This window comes from Oncorhynchus mykiss, chromosome 21, assembly GCF_057628025.1.
Source record: "Oncorhynchus mykiss isolate SJ-2025 chromosome 21, ASM5762802v1, whole genome shotgun sequence".
In the NCBI taxonomy this organism is placed as follows: Eukaryota; Metazoa; Chordata; class Actinopteri; order Salmoniformes; family Salmonidae; genus Oncorhynchus; species Oncorhynchus mykiss.
Genome location: NC_143042.1, coordinates 22,717,033 through 22,735,937, shown reverse-complemented (window position 1 = coordinate 22,735,937; position 18,905 = coordinate 22,717,033). Strand labels below are relative to the sequence as shown.

Genomic DNA, 18,905 nt, shown 5'->3' with positions numbered 1-18,905 from the left:
CTGTATGGGAGTATATATGATGAGGTTAAATACGTGTAAAAAAAAGTTTCACAAATATGTTTCCTGATCTTTCTTATATATCGCAGATATTTTTTTTTTTTGGGGGGGGGGACACATCTGTTCCATGTAGTGAATCTGTTGTTTAATGCGTTTGTATTGGCTAATAGCAGTAAGGCCCCAACATATTTTTTGGGGATACTTCAAGGGATCTTAAAATTCCAAATCAAATAGCAAAATTATCCTTGTTATGACCTTCTTAAAACAATTCCATATAGGTTAGTAGAACCATCCTCTGCGGGCTTAGACTCTTATGGGTTAAGTCTAAACTAGACTATCTCTCCCTCTGAACTTGGCCGCTGCCCTCTGCTCTCCATTAAGGTTCTACACTACGAGGAGGCCTGACTGGTCTTGGAATTATTACTAAGTTATGTCCCAGCAGACTATGCTGTCCGTGTGCAGGACTTAAATCTTCTCCTTCTTAAATCTACTCCTTTTTAAAGCCCGTCTGGGATCCCAAAATGTCTCACTCCCTTTCATCTTATCGCGGACGCTGTAATTAAGCCGTGCAGAAGAAGCCCTTCATTATCTACTGTAGATTCTCTAGGCTGAGTCAATCACTCTGTTCTCTAAGGAGCTCACTGCAGCTTTATACAGTACACTCTGCCTATGACAACTCTGCTGTGTTTGATTTGTATTTTATTTTGTCCACTGTCTAATTATTTGTAGGAGATGAGATGACTTTGACACATGTTACTGAGGATGTATTATAGAGCTTTTGAGTTATAACCAGATTGAAGGATGGGAAAAAAATGCATTGGTTAATGGTATAATAGTATGAATGTTTAATTGGCCCATGTCTGCACAGAGGACCTAACATTAAATACAAACTTACTGGATACAATATCAAAAGAATTGTGATTTAAGCGTCTCAATTAAACGTGGCCTTGACCTTATTATACACAGTATAGCAGACGTCCCTTGTTTGTACAGTGTAGTGGGCCTTTGTGTTCATATCCGTTTGCCCAGGCACCATGTCCATTTTAAGCTTAGGTCTATAAGTGAACATACGAAGTGCATGTATTCTGGTACAAGTGCTCAGCTGTCAGTGAGAAATTGAGTGAATACTTTACCAAGCATACCATTATGCTTGTGTGTATGATATCAACCTTGCGTTCTTCTCTTTATCGTTTGGCGACGCGTGGAAATGGCTGGTAAAAGGCTGTAATAAATATCGGTCTTGACGTTTTTTTTATGCATGTTTGATATAAACAGCATTGGCATATTACGATATGAAAACTAAGGTGTTTCATTTTTGGCCACACTGAGGCACTGTAGTCCACCTGCCGCAATATCACAACCTACATGAGCGCTGGTGTGTTTCTCCACATTCCCTGCATCCCTGTGTGGAGTAACACTGAGTTATGAACAGCAGGTGGCGCTAGCTGATAACCTATTGGAGAACTCAAAAGAATATGTACCTGTGCTGAGCATTGCTCCCTGGGTTACCTCTAACCATTCAATACTACCTGTGAACACGCGTGATCTGCCACCACAATACAGATCTGTTGAAGTGGCACCTACATGGTCTTATTCTTTTGTAATCGTTCCATTTCGAACACATGGGGATGAACTTGTTTACTCAGTATAGAGAGAGCAGTGCACCATCAAAGATTGAGCTTTGTAGTAGCAGCTTGGCCCATTTTCATGTAGACTTACACACTTGGTGTAATTTGTCCCTTGAGGTTCTTCTCTGTTTATCATCTCAATCACTGTAATTCAGTACAATAGACTTGCCTTGCCATATTGAATCTAAACCTACTTCAATAGCCTGGTCCCAGATGTGGTTGAGTTGGCAAGACAGCGCAAACACATTTGGAACCAGGCTATCATATCTAGGTGGCGTTGGAGTGGAGAATAGCGGCAGCTCAACAGTTAACCATTGAGCAATACCCCTGAGAGAGAAGTACAGCTAGTAAGAGCCTTTAAATGCTAAATATTTGGCTGCTGCTTTGGCAACGTGTATAGATCATGGTGCCTCTTCTTCCCCCTCCTCACTTTGTTTAAGACGATGTGAAACAAATGTACATTTAGACATGCTAGTTTTCTCTTTTCAGTTTAACGTGCGGATGAATTGATGGCAGTGTAGTGCTACTACAGATGTCAGTTCTCTGTGAACCCTCCTGCTACCGTCTGTCTCCATTCTATTTATTCCATGTACCTGGCTGGCGTTGTAGGGAAAACTTAAAGCTCCAGCACTGTTTAAATGGGCCTCCTTTTCCATTTCTGATTTAGTCATTTTGCAGACACTAAATTTAACAGGGTCTGGTAGAATTGTGTCAACACCATTCTGTCAACTACCACAATATATGCAGCAGTAGGTGTGCAGATGGTAAACAGGGTTGAAATGAAATGGATGTCTTTATTCAACATGAGAAAGTTGACTTCTCTTTATTTTAGTGTAGCACACGTGCTAGGGATGCTATGGAAAGCTTTATAAAACCCTTAAGGTATGGTAATAGATCATGGTTTTAGGTGAAATCTAGGGCTTTAAATCTGATTCCCATTTGAAAGGTACAGTAGTTCATGAAAAGTTCACTTTGTGGCTGCCTAAGCTCTCCAATAGTCCTCAGATGCCTTTGTGTTTTTACTGCATCTCCATAAATCAACATTGATCCTATCTCCCGGCACTTTTATTGTTGCTACGGTTGCCAACACAAGTATTTTATCTGGAGCAAAAACCTTTAACACAAACTGATAGCTTGGAGAAGGTTGCCCCGGACCGCAAGCGAACGGCCATGAGATAAATAACCACAATAAAACCTTATGATTACAGGCGTCCATTCCCACCAGGCAACCCAAAAAAAGATTTTGTAATTCAGGATCAATGTTTGTCTGATGGGAGGCAACAAACTGTTGCTCTGTTTGGTTTCAAACGCCCAGGTTTCATTTGTAGACTAAATGGGACTAGTGAAATTGGTCAGTTTTCTCGCTTTGTCTCTGTCGGTACCTCAGTGCATTAATCTGGTTTTGATGTGCTTTAATACCAGGTTAATTCCGTATTAAGGTGAGTTATTGTAACACCATTTGACCAACATCCAAGCCTTGGGATCATGTGGTGTAATGCAGACAATTAAACTTTTCAAAGCTTTTAGTGATTCATGATTACCCAAATATCTTAGCCAAGTATGAGAATTATATTTTATGATGCACTGATGGATGGCTTATTGATGGCTGATAGGATCTCTTATCTGAAATGGGTTTGATTTACACTATTACACTAAATACCAATCAGTGTTACATGTGTGGTAGCTTTGCCACAGTCTTTATTTATGTGCCCTGAATTGACATTTTATCATATTTAATAGAATCTCATAGCTGACAGAACATGACTGTAATATTTGTCTCCTCTTGGGAGGTGTTTGCACAGACAGCTGGATTAGAACTAGTAGCTCAGTACTGTATATCCAAGTTATTTGTGTCTTTAGTTGTGGGTGAGGGTTAGTGTTGGTGAGGGTGTCCCATGTCCATCCATCATTGCCCTCTGCCTCGGGGCCACATTTCCTCCAGAGCATACCAGAGGAGAGGCTGCTGGTCACCGGGGAAACGCTGGGCTCCCCTGACAGGCCTGGCCTCCAACTCTGACTGGGGCACAATGGTGGTGCACACACACAGCAGCTTTCACCACCCACAACATCACCATCCTCATCACTTTCTCTGTTTCTCACTCATCTCTTTCCTTTTCCCTCTTTCTCTCTCTCCACTTCTCATTCTATCTTTCGCAAGCTCTCGATCTCTCACTCCTGTTTTTCTCTCACTGTCTTTCGGAATCTCTCATTCCCAGGATTTCCTCTCTCCTCTCTCCCTCTCTCCCCCTCTCTCACCATATTGCCCTCATCGGACTTGCCATTGGTTCCCTGTCATGCCACACCCTCCTAAGAATGCCATGCCACATGACATTCTGCAAGCCAAAAAACTGTCAGTTTGTTGTTTGAATCTGAACAATGTACCGGCTCTTGAATGATCCTATATTAGATTACTCTATCCAACCACTCTTTGGTAAATGCAGTACAATGCAGTACAATCTCCCTAAATTTTATCAGCATATCGATTGCGCAACCAGGGGTGGAAAGACATTGGATCATTGTTACTCTAACTTCCGCGACGCATATAAGGCCCTGCCCCGCCCCCCTTTCGGAAAAGCTGACCACGACTCCATTTTGTTGATCCCTGCCTACAGACAGAAACTAAAACAAGAGGCTCCCACGCTGAGGTCTGTCCAACGCTGGTCCGACCAAGCTGACACCTCACTCCAAGACTGCTTCCATCTCGTGGACTGGGATATGTTTCGTATTGCGTCAGATAACAATATTGACGAATACGCTGATTCGGTGTGCGAGTTCATTAGAACGTGCGTTGAAGATGTCGTTCCCATAGCAACGATTAAAACATTCCCTAACCAGAAACCGTGGATTGATGGCAGCATTCGCGTGAAACTGAAAGCGCGAACCACTGCTTTTAATCAGGGCAAGGTGTCTGGTAACATGACCGAATACAAACAGTGCAGCTATTCCCTCCGCAAGGCTATCAAACAAGCTAAGCGTCAGTACAGAGACAAACGGCTCAGACACAAGAGGCATGTGGCAGGGTCTACAGTCAATCACGGACTACAGGAAGAAATCCAGCCCAGTCACGGACCAGGATGTCTTGCTCCCAGGCAGACTAAATTACTTTTTTGCCCGCTTTGAGGACAATACAGTGCCACTGACACGGCCTGCTACGAAAACATGCGGTCTCTCCTTCACTGCAGCCGAGGTGAGTAAGACATTTAAACGTGTTAACCCTCGCAAGGCTGCAGGCCCAGACGGCATCCCCAGCCGCGCCCTCAGAGCATGCGCAGACCAGCTGGCCGGTGTGTTTACGGACATATTCAATCAATCCATATACCAGTCTGCTGTTCCCACATGCTTCAAGAGGGCCACCATTGTTCCTGTTCCCAAGAAAGCTAAGGTAACTGAGCTAAACGACTACCGCCCCGTAACACTCACTTCCGTCATCATGAAGTGCTTTGAGAGACTAGTCAAGGACCATATCACCTCCACCCTACCTGACACCCTAGACCCACTCCAATTTGCTTACCGCCCAAATAGGTCCACAGACGATGCAATCTCAACCACACTGCACACTGCCCTAACCTATCTGGACAAGAGGAATACCTATGTGAGAATGCTGTTCATCGACTACAGCTCGGCATTCAACACCATAGTACCCTCCAAGCTCGTCATCAAGCTCGAGACCCTGGGTCTCGACCCCGCCCTGTGCAACTGGGTACTGGACTTCCTGACGGGCCGCCCCCAGGTGGTGAGGATAGGCAACAACATCTCCTCCCCGCTGATCCTCAACACTGGGGCCCCACAAGGGTGCGTTCTGAGCCCTCTCCTGTACTCTCTGTTCACCCACGACTGCGTGGCCACGCACGCCTCCAACTCAATCATCAAGTTTGCGGACGACAACAGTGGTAGGCTTGATTACCAACAACGACGAGACGGCCTACAGGGAGGAGGTGAGGGCCCTCGGAGTGTGGTGTCAGGAAAATAACCTCACACTCAACGTCAACAAAACTAAGGAGATGATTGTGGACTTCAGGAAACAGCAGAGGGAACACCCCCCTATCCACATCGATGGAACAGTAGTGGAGAGGGTAGCAAGTTTTAAGTTCCTCGGCATACACATCACAGACAAACTGAATTGGTCCACTCATACAGACAGCATCGTGAAGAAGGCGCAGCAGCGCCTCTTCAACCTCAGGAGGCTGAAGAAATTCGGCTTGTCACCAAAAGCACTCACAAACTTCTACAGATGCACAATCGAGAGCATCCTGGCGGGCTGTATCACCGCCTGGTACGGCAACTGCACCGCCCTCAACCGTAAGGCTCTCCAGAGGGTAGTGAGGTCTGCACAACGCATCACCGGGGGCAAACTACCTGCCCTCCAGGACACCTACACCACCCGATGTCACAGGAAGGCCATAAAGATCATCAAGGACATCAACCACCCGAGCCACTGCCTGTTCACCCCGCTATCATCCAGAAGGCGAGGTCAGTACAGGTGCATCAAAGCTGGGACCGAGAGACTGAAAAACAGCTTCTATCTCAAGGCCATCAGACTGTTAAACAGCCACCACTAACATTGAGTGGCTGCTGCCAACACACTGACACTGACTCAACTCCAGCCACTTTAATAATGGGAATTGATGGGAAATGATGTAAATATATCACTAGCCACTTTAAACAATGCTACCTTATATAATGTTACTTACCCTACATTATTCATCTCATATGCATACGTATATACTGTACTCTATATCATCGACTGTATCCTTATGTAATACATGTATCACTAGCCACTTTAACTATGCCACTTTGTTTACATACTCATCTCATTTGTACATACTGTACTCGATACCATCTACTGTATCTTGCCTATGCTGCTCTGTACCATCACTCATTCATATATCCTTATGTACATATTCTGTATCCCCTTACACTGTGTACAAGACAGTAGTTTTGGAATTGTTAGTTAGATTACTTGTTATTACTGCATTGTCGGAACTAGAAGCACAAGCATTTCGCTACACTCGCATTAACATCTGCTAACCATGTGTTTGTGACAAATAAAATTTGATTTGATCACTGTTGTTGTCATATCTGCTGTCAAAATGAGGGTAATTGTGATGGCTGTGGAAAAAATCTGGCTGTGAGTTCTTATTGTCATATAGCGTAACCCATGTTGACTTGTAAGAATGAAGGACACATTTCAGATTTCGTCTGTCAAAATACACTGCTCAAAAAAATAAAGGGAACACTAAAATAACACATCCTAGATCTGAATGAAATATTCTTATTAAATACTTTTTTCTTTACATAGTTGAATGTGCTGACAACAAAATCACACAAATTATCAATGGAAATCAAATTTATCAACCCATGGAGGTCTGGATTTGGAGTCACACTCAAAATTAAAGTGGAAAACCACACTACAGGCTGATCCAACTTTGATGTAATGTCCTTAAAACAAGTCAAAATGAGGCTCAGTAGTGTGTGTGGCCTCCACGTGCCTGTATGACCTCCCTACAACGCCTGGGCATGCTCCTGATGAGGTGGCAGATGGTCTCCTGAGGGATCTCCTCCCAGACCTGGACTAAAGCATCCGCCAAATCCTGGACAGTCTGTGGTGCAACGTGGCGTTGGTGGGTGGAGCGAGACATGATGTCCCAGATGTGCTCAATTAGATTCAGGTCTGGGGAACGAGCGGGCCAGTCCATAGCATCAATGCCTTCCTCTTGCAGGAACTGCTGACACACTCCAGCCACATGAGGTCTAGCATTGTCTTGCATTAGGAGGAACCCAGGGCCAATCGCACCAGCATATGGTCTCACAAGCCGTCTGAGGATCTCATCTCGGTACCTAATGGCAGTCAGGCTACCTCTGGCGAGCACATGGAGGCCCCCCAAATAAATGCCATCCCACACCATGACTGACCCACCCCCAAACCGGTCATGCTGGAGGATGTTGCAGGCAGCAGAACGTTCTCCACGGCGTCTCCAGACTCTGTCACGTCTGTCACGTGCTCAGTGTGAACCTGCTTTCATCTGTGAAGAGCACAGGACGCCAGTGGCGAATTTGCCAATCTTGGTGTTCTCTGGCAAATGCCAAACGTCCTGCACGGGGTTGGGCTGTAAGCACAATCCCCACCTGTGGACGTCGGGCCCTCATACCACCCTCATGGAGTCTGTTTCTGACCGTTTGAGCAGACACATGCACATTTGTGGCCTGCTGGAGGTCATTTTGCAGGGCTCTGGCAGTGCTCCTCCTTGCACAAAGGTGGATGTAGCGGTCCTGCTGCTGGGTTGTTGCCCTCCTACGGCCTCCTCCACGTCTCCTGATGTACTGGCCTGTCTCCTGGTTGCGCCTCCGTGCTCTGGACACTACGCTGACAGACACAGCAAACCTTCTTGCCACAGCTCACATTGATTTACCATCCTGGATGAGCTGCACTACCTGAGCCACTTGTGTGGGTTGTAGACTCCGTCTCATGCTACCACTAGAGTGAAAGCACCGCCAGCATTCAAAAGTGACCAAAACATCAGCCAGGAAGCGTAGGAACTGAGAAGTGGTCTGTGGTCACCACCTGCAGAACCACTCCTTTATTGTGTGTGTCTTGCTAATTGTCTATAATTTCCACCTGTTGTCTATTCCATTTGCACAACAGCATGTGAAATTTATTGTCAATCAGTGTTGCTTCCTAAGTGGACAGTTTGATTTCACAGAAGTGTGATTGACTTGGAGTTACATTGTGTTTTAAGTGTTCCCTTTATTTTTTTGACCAGTGTACATTACTCACTTTGGCTTTATGGGAGACTAATGCAATGAGGGGAAAAGTTTCATGGTAAAGATTCTGGATTCCTCTGCATGATGTTTTTACAATGGGTGTGTGACTGTAAGAGTGAGTGTTTGGGGAGAACATGGGCCAAATCCTGTCTGGGTGTCTACTCTTGGAACCATGCGAAGGGCTGCTCACCTCACAACTTTTTAAAGTCCAACTGACTGTACATTTAATTGATCATTTGAAGTGATGACAAGTTGCGCAATGAATTCCTTGGCTTGAAAACATGTAATTTTTAGTACATACGCAAGCCTCCTGGTCTTGCTTAAAATCTCATGCTCTACTACTGTCATGGTGAAGGTAAGTGTGGCCCTGGGTGACAGAGCATTGGTCTTTACTGTATCTAAGTCAGACTTTTTCAAAGGTTGACCGCTAACTAAATGACAAGGAAGTATAACCATGGATCTTATAGTCAACAGCTGGAAAACCTTAAGATCGGTGATGAGATTAACCCCATTTGCGTCTGTTACAGTAAAGCAGCATATGGAAACCAGGGATAGGGGGAATTCTAACCGGTGCCCCCACACACTGACTCTGTACCGGTACCCCCTGTATATAGCCTCGCTATCTTTATTTTACTGCTACTCTTTAATTATTTGTTACTTTTATTTCTTATTTTTGCAGGTATTTTTCTTAACCAAAAGACGCATCAATCTCCGATTTTTAAATAAGCGGAGCAAGCGAAACGACAGCTCCTCTGTCTCGTTATGTGTATCTGATGCTGTCTGGACAAACAAAATAGTATGTCATCTTTTTATCCAGACAGCATCAGATACATGGGCTATATATAGTAAGACAGAGGGGTGCTGTTAAGCTCATTCGGATGCTTTCTCCGGTGAGAGAGTTTCTTCTCCTGACAGCAGAGCCTTCTCCTGATAGTTGAAGGGGCCATGCCCAGTTGATAATCACCCCGATAATTGCCTCAACTGAACCTAAACTATAGCGAAACAACCAATTGAACCGATATAACAACATTAAATAAATGAAGTAAAGTATCATGGGGGAGAAAGGCAGAGAATGGGTGAGTTGATGAGTGAGGGGAAGCGAAAGATAATTATGTAATCACCAATTTATGAATGAGGAACAGGACGGGAATTTCTATTGTTTTGATCTATTCTAATCTCAAAATGGTATGTGCGCTATATCAGTACACCGAATCCAAGCTGTCTACTCTGGTCTACTTGGAGTACACAGTGAGAGCATGCGTCATTTTCAAATGGCAAGTAGACTAAGATGAATGGATGCACATGCTGCATTAGCATTGCTACAAAATCTGAATGAAAACGACTCTGGTGGTGGGGAAGAAATGAATCACAGCATCTCTGTCTATTCTTCTGATTCTGAGCCTCCGCCTGAACCTGCACCTCTGAGGTCTAAGCGCAAAAAAAGCCAGAACAGTGCGCACTGAGCAGATGCCTGCGCCACCACCAAGTGAAACAGGAGAGAGGAGGGACGGCCTCGTTTGGCTTGAACAAGCAGACGACAATGCTACTGGCCGATTTATCAGCTCAAAATGTCATCATTGAGAGACCAGGCCCTTGCAACTCAAGTAAAAAACATTCGCAATGCATTCGCCAGATTTCCTTGTTTGTGACATGGACATGCTCTAATGAGCTGACAATTTACTGTTTTTGACTGCTGTCATATCAAGCCTTATATTAATTATGATGCTATTATTGCTTTTGTGCTGATTTTCAGTAGTTATCAAGCACATCAAGCGCATGTTTAGGCTACTGATGTTTTCCTTATTTGACTGAGTGTCTTGGTGGTTGGGGTATTTCATTGTATTTTGTTATAGAAAGAAGCTGTTACCACGTTCCAGCACATGCTTTCTGTTTCCTAGTTGTAACAAATGCAGTCCAAGTGTTCAACACATTTTATCCTTGAATATTTTTTAAATAGCAGTGGTCTCCAATGGGTTCATCGCAAGCACCCAATAGCTCTTAGCCCAGCTATAAGTAGCTCGCCAAATATTTCTGAAAAAAGTAGCGCCATCGTGCTGATTTGCGACAATCATTCATATCATACCATTACACAGCATAGGAGTCAAGTCATACATGCCTTTTTTAAATACAATCAAGCGTTTTTATTATTATCATGTATAAGGCCGGGCGGTCAGGCCCCGTCTGATTTGGGCTGGGAATGAGAACTCAACCCCAAACTGAGTGTCAGACACCTTAAGCTCCTGGCTACTATCCAATTTAATCCATTTTGACATTATCCCTAGTTAGTTTAAGGCAATTTGAACTAAACGTAACACTGTCAATTAATTTCCAGCAATGTTGCCCCTGTGTGTCTGGTGTGGAGGGTGTGTGTGTTTGTCTCAGTCACTTAGCCAGTTAGCGGTAATGATGCCGTAGATTTACCTGGCAGAATTATATAACGATTATTTGTATCAATCGATGGGTATTTGTTTTGCGAGCTCTGTCATGACATATACAGCAACACAAACATCTCACAAAGTGCACAATCAAAGGGGTGTTACACAAAAAAATCTGTTTTTTTCCCCGCCCCAACATTTTTTTCTTCTGTAATTTAAGCATTGAAATGGACTCAGAACCTCCAATTTCATTGATTCTCTAAGAAATAATTGTTATTTTTAGAGTGGAAATCTGGAGAAAAAAAATCCCAAACCAAGGAAAATGGTTGGTAATACACAGACTGCTTATGAAAGCTAAAAAGAAAAAAAAAGAAAAAATCTGAGTTACTCTGAACATGTTTCATAATTTAAAAGTAGCTCTCGTGCTAGAGAAGGTTTGAGACCTGTCCAACAGTAACAAACTAATACAAAAAATAGTATTCTGTTACCCAAGAAGTGATTTTTCCATATAGAAAATGTTTTAATTACACTGTTAAAATGTTGCAGCCACAATGACTGCTCATTAGCTTGAAGCGGGTCTATCGAGGCCCAGAGGATTTATTTATTTATTTATTTATTTTTATTTTTTGTGCAACGTGCGTGCACACAGGTGGTCCTTTTTTAAACTTTAACTTTTTTTTTTAACCCCACTATGGAAATTAAATGTCCTTTCAAGTAATTTGTTCTCGGGCCAGCCATGCAAGGAGTGATTAGTAGAAAGTTGCAAGAAGAGACTGGAACGAATGCGAGAAGCTTGGATGATTTTTTTTTTTTTGTGTGTCACTGAAAAGACACCAAGGCAAAAAAGTGTGAACAGAAAATGTGCAATCCCAAAGAGAAGTTTAGAGGCAGTTACTCTAAATCTTTAACAGCCTGAGCGTGCGCGTGCGCACACACACACACCATCAGCTAGCATGTAGCCCTTGACAGATTGATAACCGGCCCAGGCCTGCTAGGGTTGAGAGTTCACCGGCTGGACCCACAGAGTGTTGGCAAAGACACAAGCTATAAACATAAAGCTCTTAACGCCCGAAAGTGTGCACGAGAGGTAGTATATCTGAAATGTCCAGATTTATGTGAATGTCCACCCCCTTCACTTTTTAAAGTGACACCGTCCCTGTCGGTTTCTGCCTCGTTTGTTCCTTGTGTTTTTGTGGGTGTGTTTGTTTCAAGGCTGTCTAAAAGTGTCATCAGGTTTCCTGCCTATGGTGTTTGATGCCAGTGAAGCCTGATGCCTGGCCTGTAAGGATGTCACGGTTAGGAACAGGAAATTATGTTTTCAGACAGAAAAAGGGCATCTGTTACTGTTTGTGTACAGGGACATTGAGTCCTATTCAGGGGCATTGAGTTATATCTGTAATATACTTTTGATTTGAGATCCGCCTCCCTTTTTCCCCGCTCGCTCGCTGTTTCTTGATGAGGTGCCTAATAGGTGGGAGATATGATGTTCTGACTGATTATGATGCTCAGACGGTTTTTAGTCTGGGAAAGTTTGCTTGTATGGTACTATACTGTAATGCTGTAATCATGGAAACAAATATGTCAATGGTCTCAAGCTATTTTGGAAAACTTGACGTTTCAGCCTTCCTCAATCAAATCAAATGTATTTATATAGCCCTTCGTACATCAGCTGATATCTCAAAGTGCTGTACAGAAACCCAGCCTAAAACCCCAAACAGCAAGCAATGCAGGTGTAGAAGCACGGTGGCTAGGAAAAACTCTAGGAAGAAACCTAGAGAGGAACCAGGCTTCTGGCTGTGCCGGGTGGAGATTATAACAAAACATGGCCAAATGTTCATAAATTACCAGCATGGTCAAATAATAATAATCACAGTAGTTGTCGAGGGTGCAGCAAGTCAGAACCTCAGGCGTTACACTGGCAATACTATAGTGTCTATAAGAACATCCAATAGTTAAAGGTATATAAAATACAAATGGTATAGAGAAATAGTCCTATAAATACTATATTAACAACCTAAAACCTCTTACCTTGGAATATTTAAGTCTCATGTTAAAAGGAACCACCACCTTTCATATGTGCTCATGTTCTGAGCAAGGAACTTAAATGTTAGCTTTTTTACATGGCACACGTTACTATCTTCTCCAACACTTTTGTTTTAAACCAAATTGAACATTTAATTATTTATTTGAGGCAAAATTGATTTTATTGATGTTTTATATTAAGTTAAAATAAGTGTCAATTCAGTATTGTTGTAATTGTCATTATTACAATAAAAATAAAATAAAAAAATGGCCGTTTTTTTATTTTTATTTATTTTTAAATTTTAAAATATTCGGTATCGGCTTTTTTGGTCCTCCAATAATCGGTATTGGCGTTGAAAAATCATAATCGGTCAACCTCTACCCCACACCACTAGAGGGATATCTTCAACAACCAACTTACCATCCTGAGACGAGGCCGGGTATAGCCCATAAAGATCTCCGGCACAACCCAAGGGGGGGCGCCAACCCAGACAGGAAGATCACATCAGTGACTCAACCCACTCAAGTGACGCACCCCTCCTAGGGGCGGCATGAAAGAGCACCAGTAAGCCAGTGACTCAGCCCCTATAATAGGGTTAAAGGCAGAGAATCCCAGTGGAAAGAGGGGAACCGGCTAGGCAGAGACAGCAAGGGCGGTTCGTTGCTCCAGAGGCTTTCCGTTCACCTTCAAATGAACAGATTATTCTGAGGTTGTTTTGACTGCATACTGTTGTGACTACGTACTTTTCTCTGTTGGTGAAAAACAAGTGTAATGGTATACACAGGTGGCCACTACAACGGATACCTTTTTATAATTCTACAGAATTTAGGTGATACTGGAGAAGCTATTTTTCTAGTCGTCTCTACACGGGTCATATCAAGCCTGTAGAGAATCTTTTCCTGTCTGGAAACTCACCTAGTCTACTGTGTGGTGAAAGGTTATAAGCTCTGAAAGTTGTGATCTTGTCTCATTAGTCTCTTTCCCATTTCTTTCCTCACAGGGCCAAGTATTTCCGAGGGAAGAAGTTGAACGGGGAGTACGACATCCGGGTGGAGCAGGTTGGTGGCGTTAGAGCTGGAGGGACTGATGACTTCTCCATGTGGCTGGAGATGGCTCAGTTGAGGGATTGGGTTATGTTAGCTCAGCTGATGCCCCTCCTGGGTGATTGACTTGACCCACATCTTTCACAATTCTTTTTTTCTTTTTTACCCCATCATCCACTAAGAATCCAAGCTGTTTATTCAAGAACCATTAGGATAGCATGTGAGAGCTTGAACAGCTGGGTAGCAGCAGGTATTACATACTTATTAGACACTAAGTACAAGACCTTTTTACTCCCATGCCCCAGTTAGCCTGTTATCATGTTGGCATGCTCTGGTGTGTGTACAGTATGTGCTTGGCTGCCTGATGGAATGTACTTATTTTTATGTACTCGTCTTCTCAGCATTGGATTACATGCAGGGAGGATTTAAATGTTTATTGGACTCGTGTCAGAAGCAGTCCCTTACAGTTCTGAGTCGACACTTTTTTTTATTATTTTTTTTAATTAGAAACTAGCAATGACCGTAGTTTGATTTTCATTCTGCACTGTGTTAACACATCCTAATGGTTTCTCTGATTCTCCCATCAGGTAGCTCTTTTACAAATGTTTTGTCAGACCAACTATCCCCTGAAGTAACGAGTTCGTAACCCTGTAGCACAAATACGGCAGTTTTTTTAATGGCATTTATATAAAAAATATATATATATATGAAAAGATGCCGTCAGTGCCAATGTATACGCAACTGTCTAGACATAGTATTTTCAGTGGGTAGATAACATCTAATTTCCCTCCTAAAATTTTGGCCATACATCCGCAAGCGATTGGGCAGACCGGAGTCGTTGTCTTTGAAATTAAGTGGTGGGATTTATTTGGAGAAGGAAAAAGCGAACTACAAAAGACCAGACCAGGGACTATATACGCTGTCTGTTTGCTCAACACTCTGTTGTTTTCACATCTCATTCTCAGTAATATTGAGACTGTAGCCGGGCTAGTGGGACTTGGAGTTCTGAGTTAAAATCATGTTTTTTTTTTAAAGAGATGTGAAATATGGGGGCTCTGCTTTTTTGTAGCAGTTTGTGGCATTGCTGAGAGCAAAGCCAAATAAAAACATGTGGCAGCTCTTAATTAGGACCCTTAAATCAAGAGTGACGGGACCGCTATGGGGGGGGGGGGCGCACCCTCAAGCCCCCTAAACCCTTGTTCTTTTTGCCAGACCCTCTGCTGTTTCCCAGAAGTCCTCCTCGCAGGGTAACAAGTCAGATGCTATTTGCCCACCGCCTCCAACCTTCCCGCCCTACACAGCCCAGCCGGACCCCTCGCCGGTTGTTAGTAGTACATCTAACATAAAGCTCAAGGATGAAGGAAACCCAATCCCTGTTTGAATAGTTGGATCAATGTGATGGGATGATGAGCCCTTTTTTTTTTTTTTTTTTTTTTTTAGAAAACTCCAGTTAAAAACAGAGCCACCTTGCTCTCTCGCTCTTTTCCTCCCTTTCCTACATCCTTAGCTTAGCTCTGCAGTGCTGTCGTCTCTCACTCTGCTCTGAACTCAACTTGTGCCCAACGCCAACCTAGCTAGCTCTCTCCTGCTCTTCACCCAGCTGCTGCCATATAAGGTGCCAGTCTGAGGCACAGGCAGTGTACGGGCTACCCATAGCAGTGTCTGATAGCTGAGGGAGAGAAGGAGGAAGAGGCCTATTGAGGTCTGGAACACTACATGAACAAAAGTATGTGAACACCTGCTCGTCGAACATCTCATTCCAAACTCATGGGCATTAATATGGAGTTTGTCCACCCTTTGCTATAACAACCTCCACTCTTCTGGGAAGGCTTTCCACTAGATGTTGGAACATTGCTGCGGGGACTTGCTTCCGTTCAGCCGCGAGCATTAGTGAGGTCGGGCACTGATGTTGGGAGATTAGGCCTGACTTGCAGTCGGCGTTCCAATTGATCCCGCAGGTGTTCGATGGAGTTGAGGTCAGGGTTCTTCCACACCGATCTCGACAAACCATTTCTGTATGGACCTCTCTTTGTGCACTGGGGCATTGTCATGCTGAAACAGGAAAAGACCTTCCCTGAACTGTTGCCGCAAAGTTGGAAGCACAGAATCGTCTAGAATGGCATTGTATGCTGTAGCTTTAATATTTCCCTTCTCTGGAACTAAGGGGCCAACCCAAACCTTAACTGCCCCAGACCATTATTCTTCCTCCACCAAACTTTACAGTTGGCACTATGCATTGGGGTAGGTAGTGTTATTTTGGCATCCACAAAACCCACATTTGTCCGTCGGACTGCCAGATGGTGAAGTGTGATTCATACTCCAGACAGCGCGTTTCCACTACTCCAGAGTCCATTTGCGGCGAGCTTTATTGTGCTGACATTGCTTCCACAGGCAGTTTGGAACTCCGTAGTGACGGTTGCAACCGAGGAGAGACACATTTTTACGCACTTTAGCACACTGTGGTCCCATTCTGTGAGCTTGTGTGGCCTACCACTTCGCAGCTGAGCCGTTGTTCCTCCTACATGTTTCCACTTCACAATAACAGCACTTACAGTTGACCGGGACAGATCTAGCAGGGCAGAAATTTGACGAACTGATTTGTTGAAAAGGTTGCATCCTATGACGGTGCCACGGTGAAAGTCACTGAACTCTTCAGGAAGGCCATTCTACTGCCTATGTTTGTTTATGGAGAAGACATGGCTGTGTGCTCGATTTTATACTTGTCAGCAACGGGTGTGGCGGAAATAGCAGAATCCACTCATTTGAAGGGGTGTGCACAAATTTGTGTATATATAGTGTATCTCTTGATATGTCCCTTTCCCCAACCCCATTAAAATATTTCAGTTGTGAGCATGTTGTCATAAATCACTCCTCCACACGGCCGAGGCCCTGCTTTGAAGGTTTACTTTCTTGAAGCCTTGACATGTATAAAACCCTTAACACTTAAACACAGATTACAAAATGTCTTCAACACACTCTACATTGCACTATGCAGATTACAAACAGAGCTCTGGGCCTTTTTTATATTCAGCTTATAGCTAAGCTCTATATCGGTGTCACCTTGTGCCTGAATAGTCCTTGCATATACTCTTCACGCTCATGTTTCACTGGGTTGCATGAGAGAGCAGTGCATCAATTGAAAGTTTGGTCCCACCTAACATTAATCAAATGCATCATTGTGCTCCCTAAATTTCACGAGTTCCATAAGAATGAGCGTTATCATCTAGCGTGAAGCTAGCTTCAGCCATGTCTGCAAGTAGCCATATATAAGAGTGTGAACAAAGCCCCCCCACCTTCTTGAGGCCAGATGCTGCCCTAGGTACCACAGGTATCCTGCCTCATGACAGATGTTGCCCTAGGTACCACAGGTATCCTGCCTCATGCCAGGCACATCCAACTGAACTCGTTCCCAGGGTTTTCATTTGGCACAGATCTGCCTTGAGCTGCTGCCCAGATCCTCATTGACTTACCCTCTGGGAGTCTTATCAATCTCTCAATAAGTGCTCCAAGATACCCAGCACCTTTTGACTGTGCCCACTCTTATCCTCTACACACTTGTGCTAGGAGATAGTGTGTGTTCAGTTTGCTGATGTGCTCTAAAGGGACATACACAGGGCTTATGTTTTTCCCCCCGATCTCCCACAGTGCCCGTTTGTCTCTTTTTGAAGTCTATTGGATGTGTGCTGCTTTTCTCTGCTTGGGGGCTAAGCAGTGCCAAGCTGAGGATCTCGATCATGACTTTCAGTTTCTTTCCCCTGTGAGTGATGTTTTTTCCCAAGGCTGCTTGCTTGCTTCATCTGCGTCAATGCGACGCTAACGTCACAGACATGATTCCAAATGGAATAATAGCCGTCTACTGGGTGCATGTTGGTACTCGACAACCCTTGTTCATGAGTAGAGGAGGGGAGTATTACATTTTACGGAATTGGGCAAATGACGTGATTAGAACGTCCGGGAGGTTCGATTGCGACTGTATAAAAGCCTGTTTCTCTTGGTTCCCATCCACCGTCCAACGAGTTCTAGACGGGTCAGAAGGGAAAACATCTGCTCACCAGGCCTATGACCTCAGTGAGGACAGAATTCCTGCTCTGCTCCCCTCCACCTTGTTTTTCCTTACCCTTAGTAATCGACTCACGTCCCCCCCCCCCCCCCCCCCCCCCCCCCCCCAGGGCATCTGTGTTGATGTTGTTACAAGATTGATGTTCAGCACTGGCAAACTGTACAAAGACTCCTGCTGCCCTTTCTTGACCAACTTGAGCAAGTGCAGCTCTGCCCTATATAGGCGATACGAAGGTCGCTATTATGGAAAGGTTGTTGCTCTCTTCAGACTCCTGCCTTACTATGCTGCACACGTTTGTTCAGATAAATGAGGTGAAGTGTATCTAGTCCAGGTAAACAAGTCATTTCTGTTGTAGAAAAAACGGCTGTGTTTGGACCCAAAAGAAACCACAAGATGGGTGCCTTCCTTTGCCTACCCCACATCTATTTTTATCACCAGGAGCTATTTTAGGTTTCCCACTCCGACTGTTACTTTTGTGTGTGTGTATATATATATCGAAAGGGATCTGGTCAGGCTGTTTATTTTACAGGAGATATAATGGGCCCTTTAATGATTGGATGGTAGGGGGGAGGAGCAGGCGGTTTAGGCTAAATGCAGCTCAGACATGAAGGGGTCAGCAGAGAATCCTTTCTGTGAAAGAGGGTTTGCCACAGTTCTAGGAGTTTGTTTATCAGTACCCTGTGTACTAAGAGCATGACACCTCATACAGAACTGAATTGTTCTAGAACTGTTGCAGATGTCAATATCAATCACAGGCTTTTTGCCAGCAGAAGCTGGCGGAGTTCGAGTAAAATCACTTATCACGCTATGAATGTTAGGATAATGCTTTAGATTTGTATGTGGTTTTACTCCAGACCACCAAAGTTCTCGTTTGTCACCTGACCATAGCGAAAGGCATCTTGTGCACCTGAACCTCAATGACACTCATTAGCAGAATTCTAAAAATACTCCCAAAGATTTCAGATTAGCGCTGTGTGATGTTAGTGAGGGCCAGAAGGGGAGGAGAGAGGGAGATTG

General features: G+C 44.0%; 1 protein-coding gene across 1 annotated transcript in view; it reads left to right on the top strand.

Moving 5' to 3' along the window:
- LOC110500248 (synapsin-3) overlaps positions 1-18,905 on the top strand; it is a 124,948-nt gene that overhangs the window by 12,283 nt on the left and 93,760 nt on the right. The window contains exon 3 of the mRNA XM_021577500.3: positions 13,786-13,843. Within this exon, the coding sequence (XP_021433175.2) occupies positions 13,786-13,843 (58 nt within the window). The remainder of the gene's footprint in view (positions 1-13,785; positions 13,844-18,905) is intronic.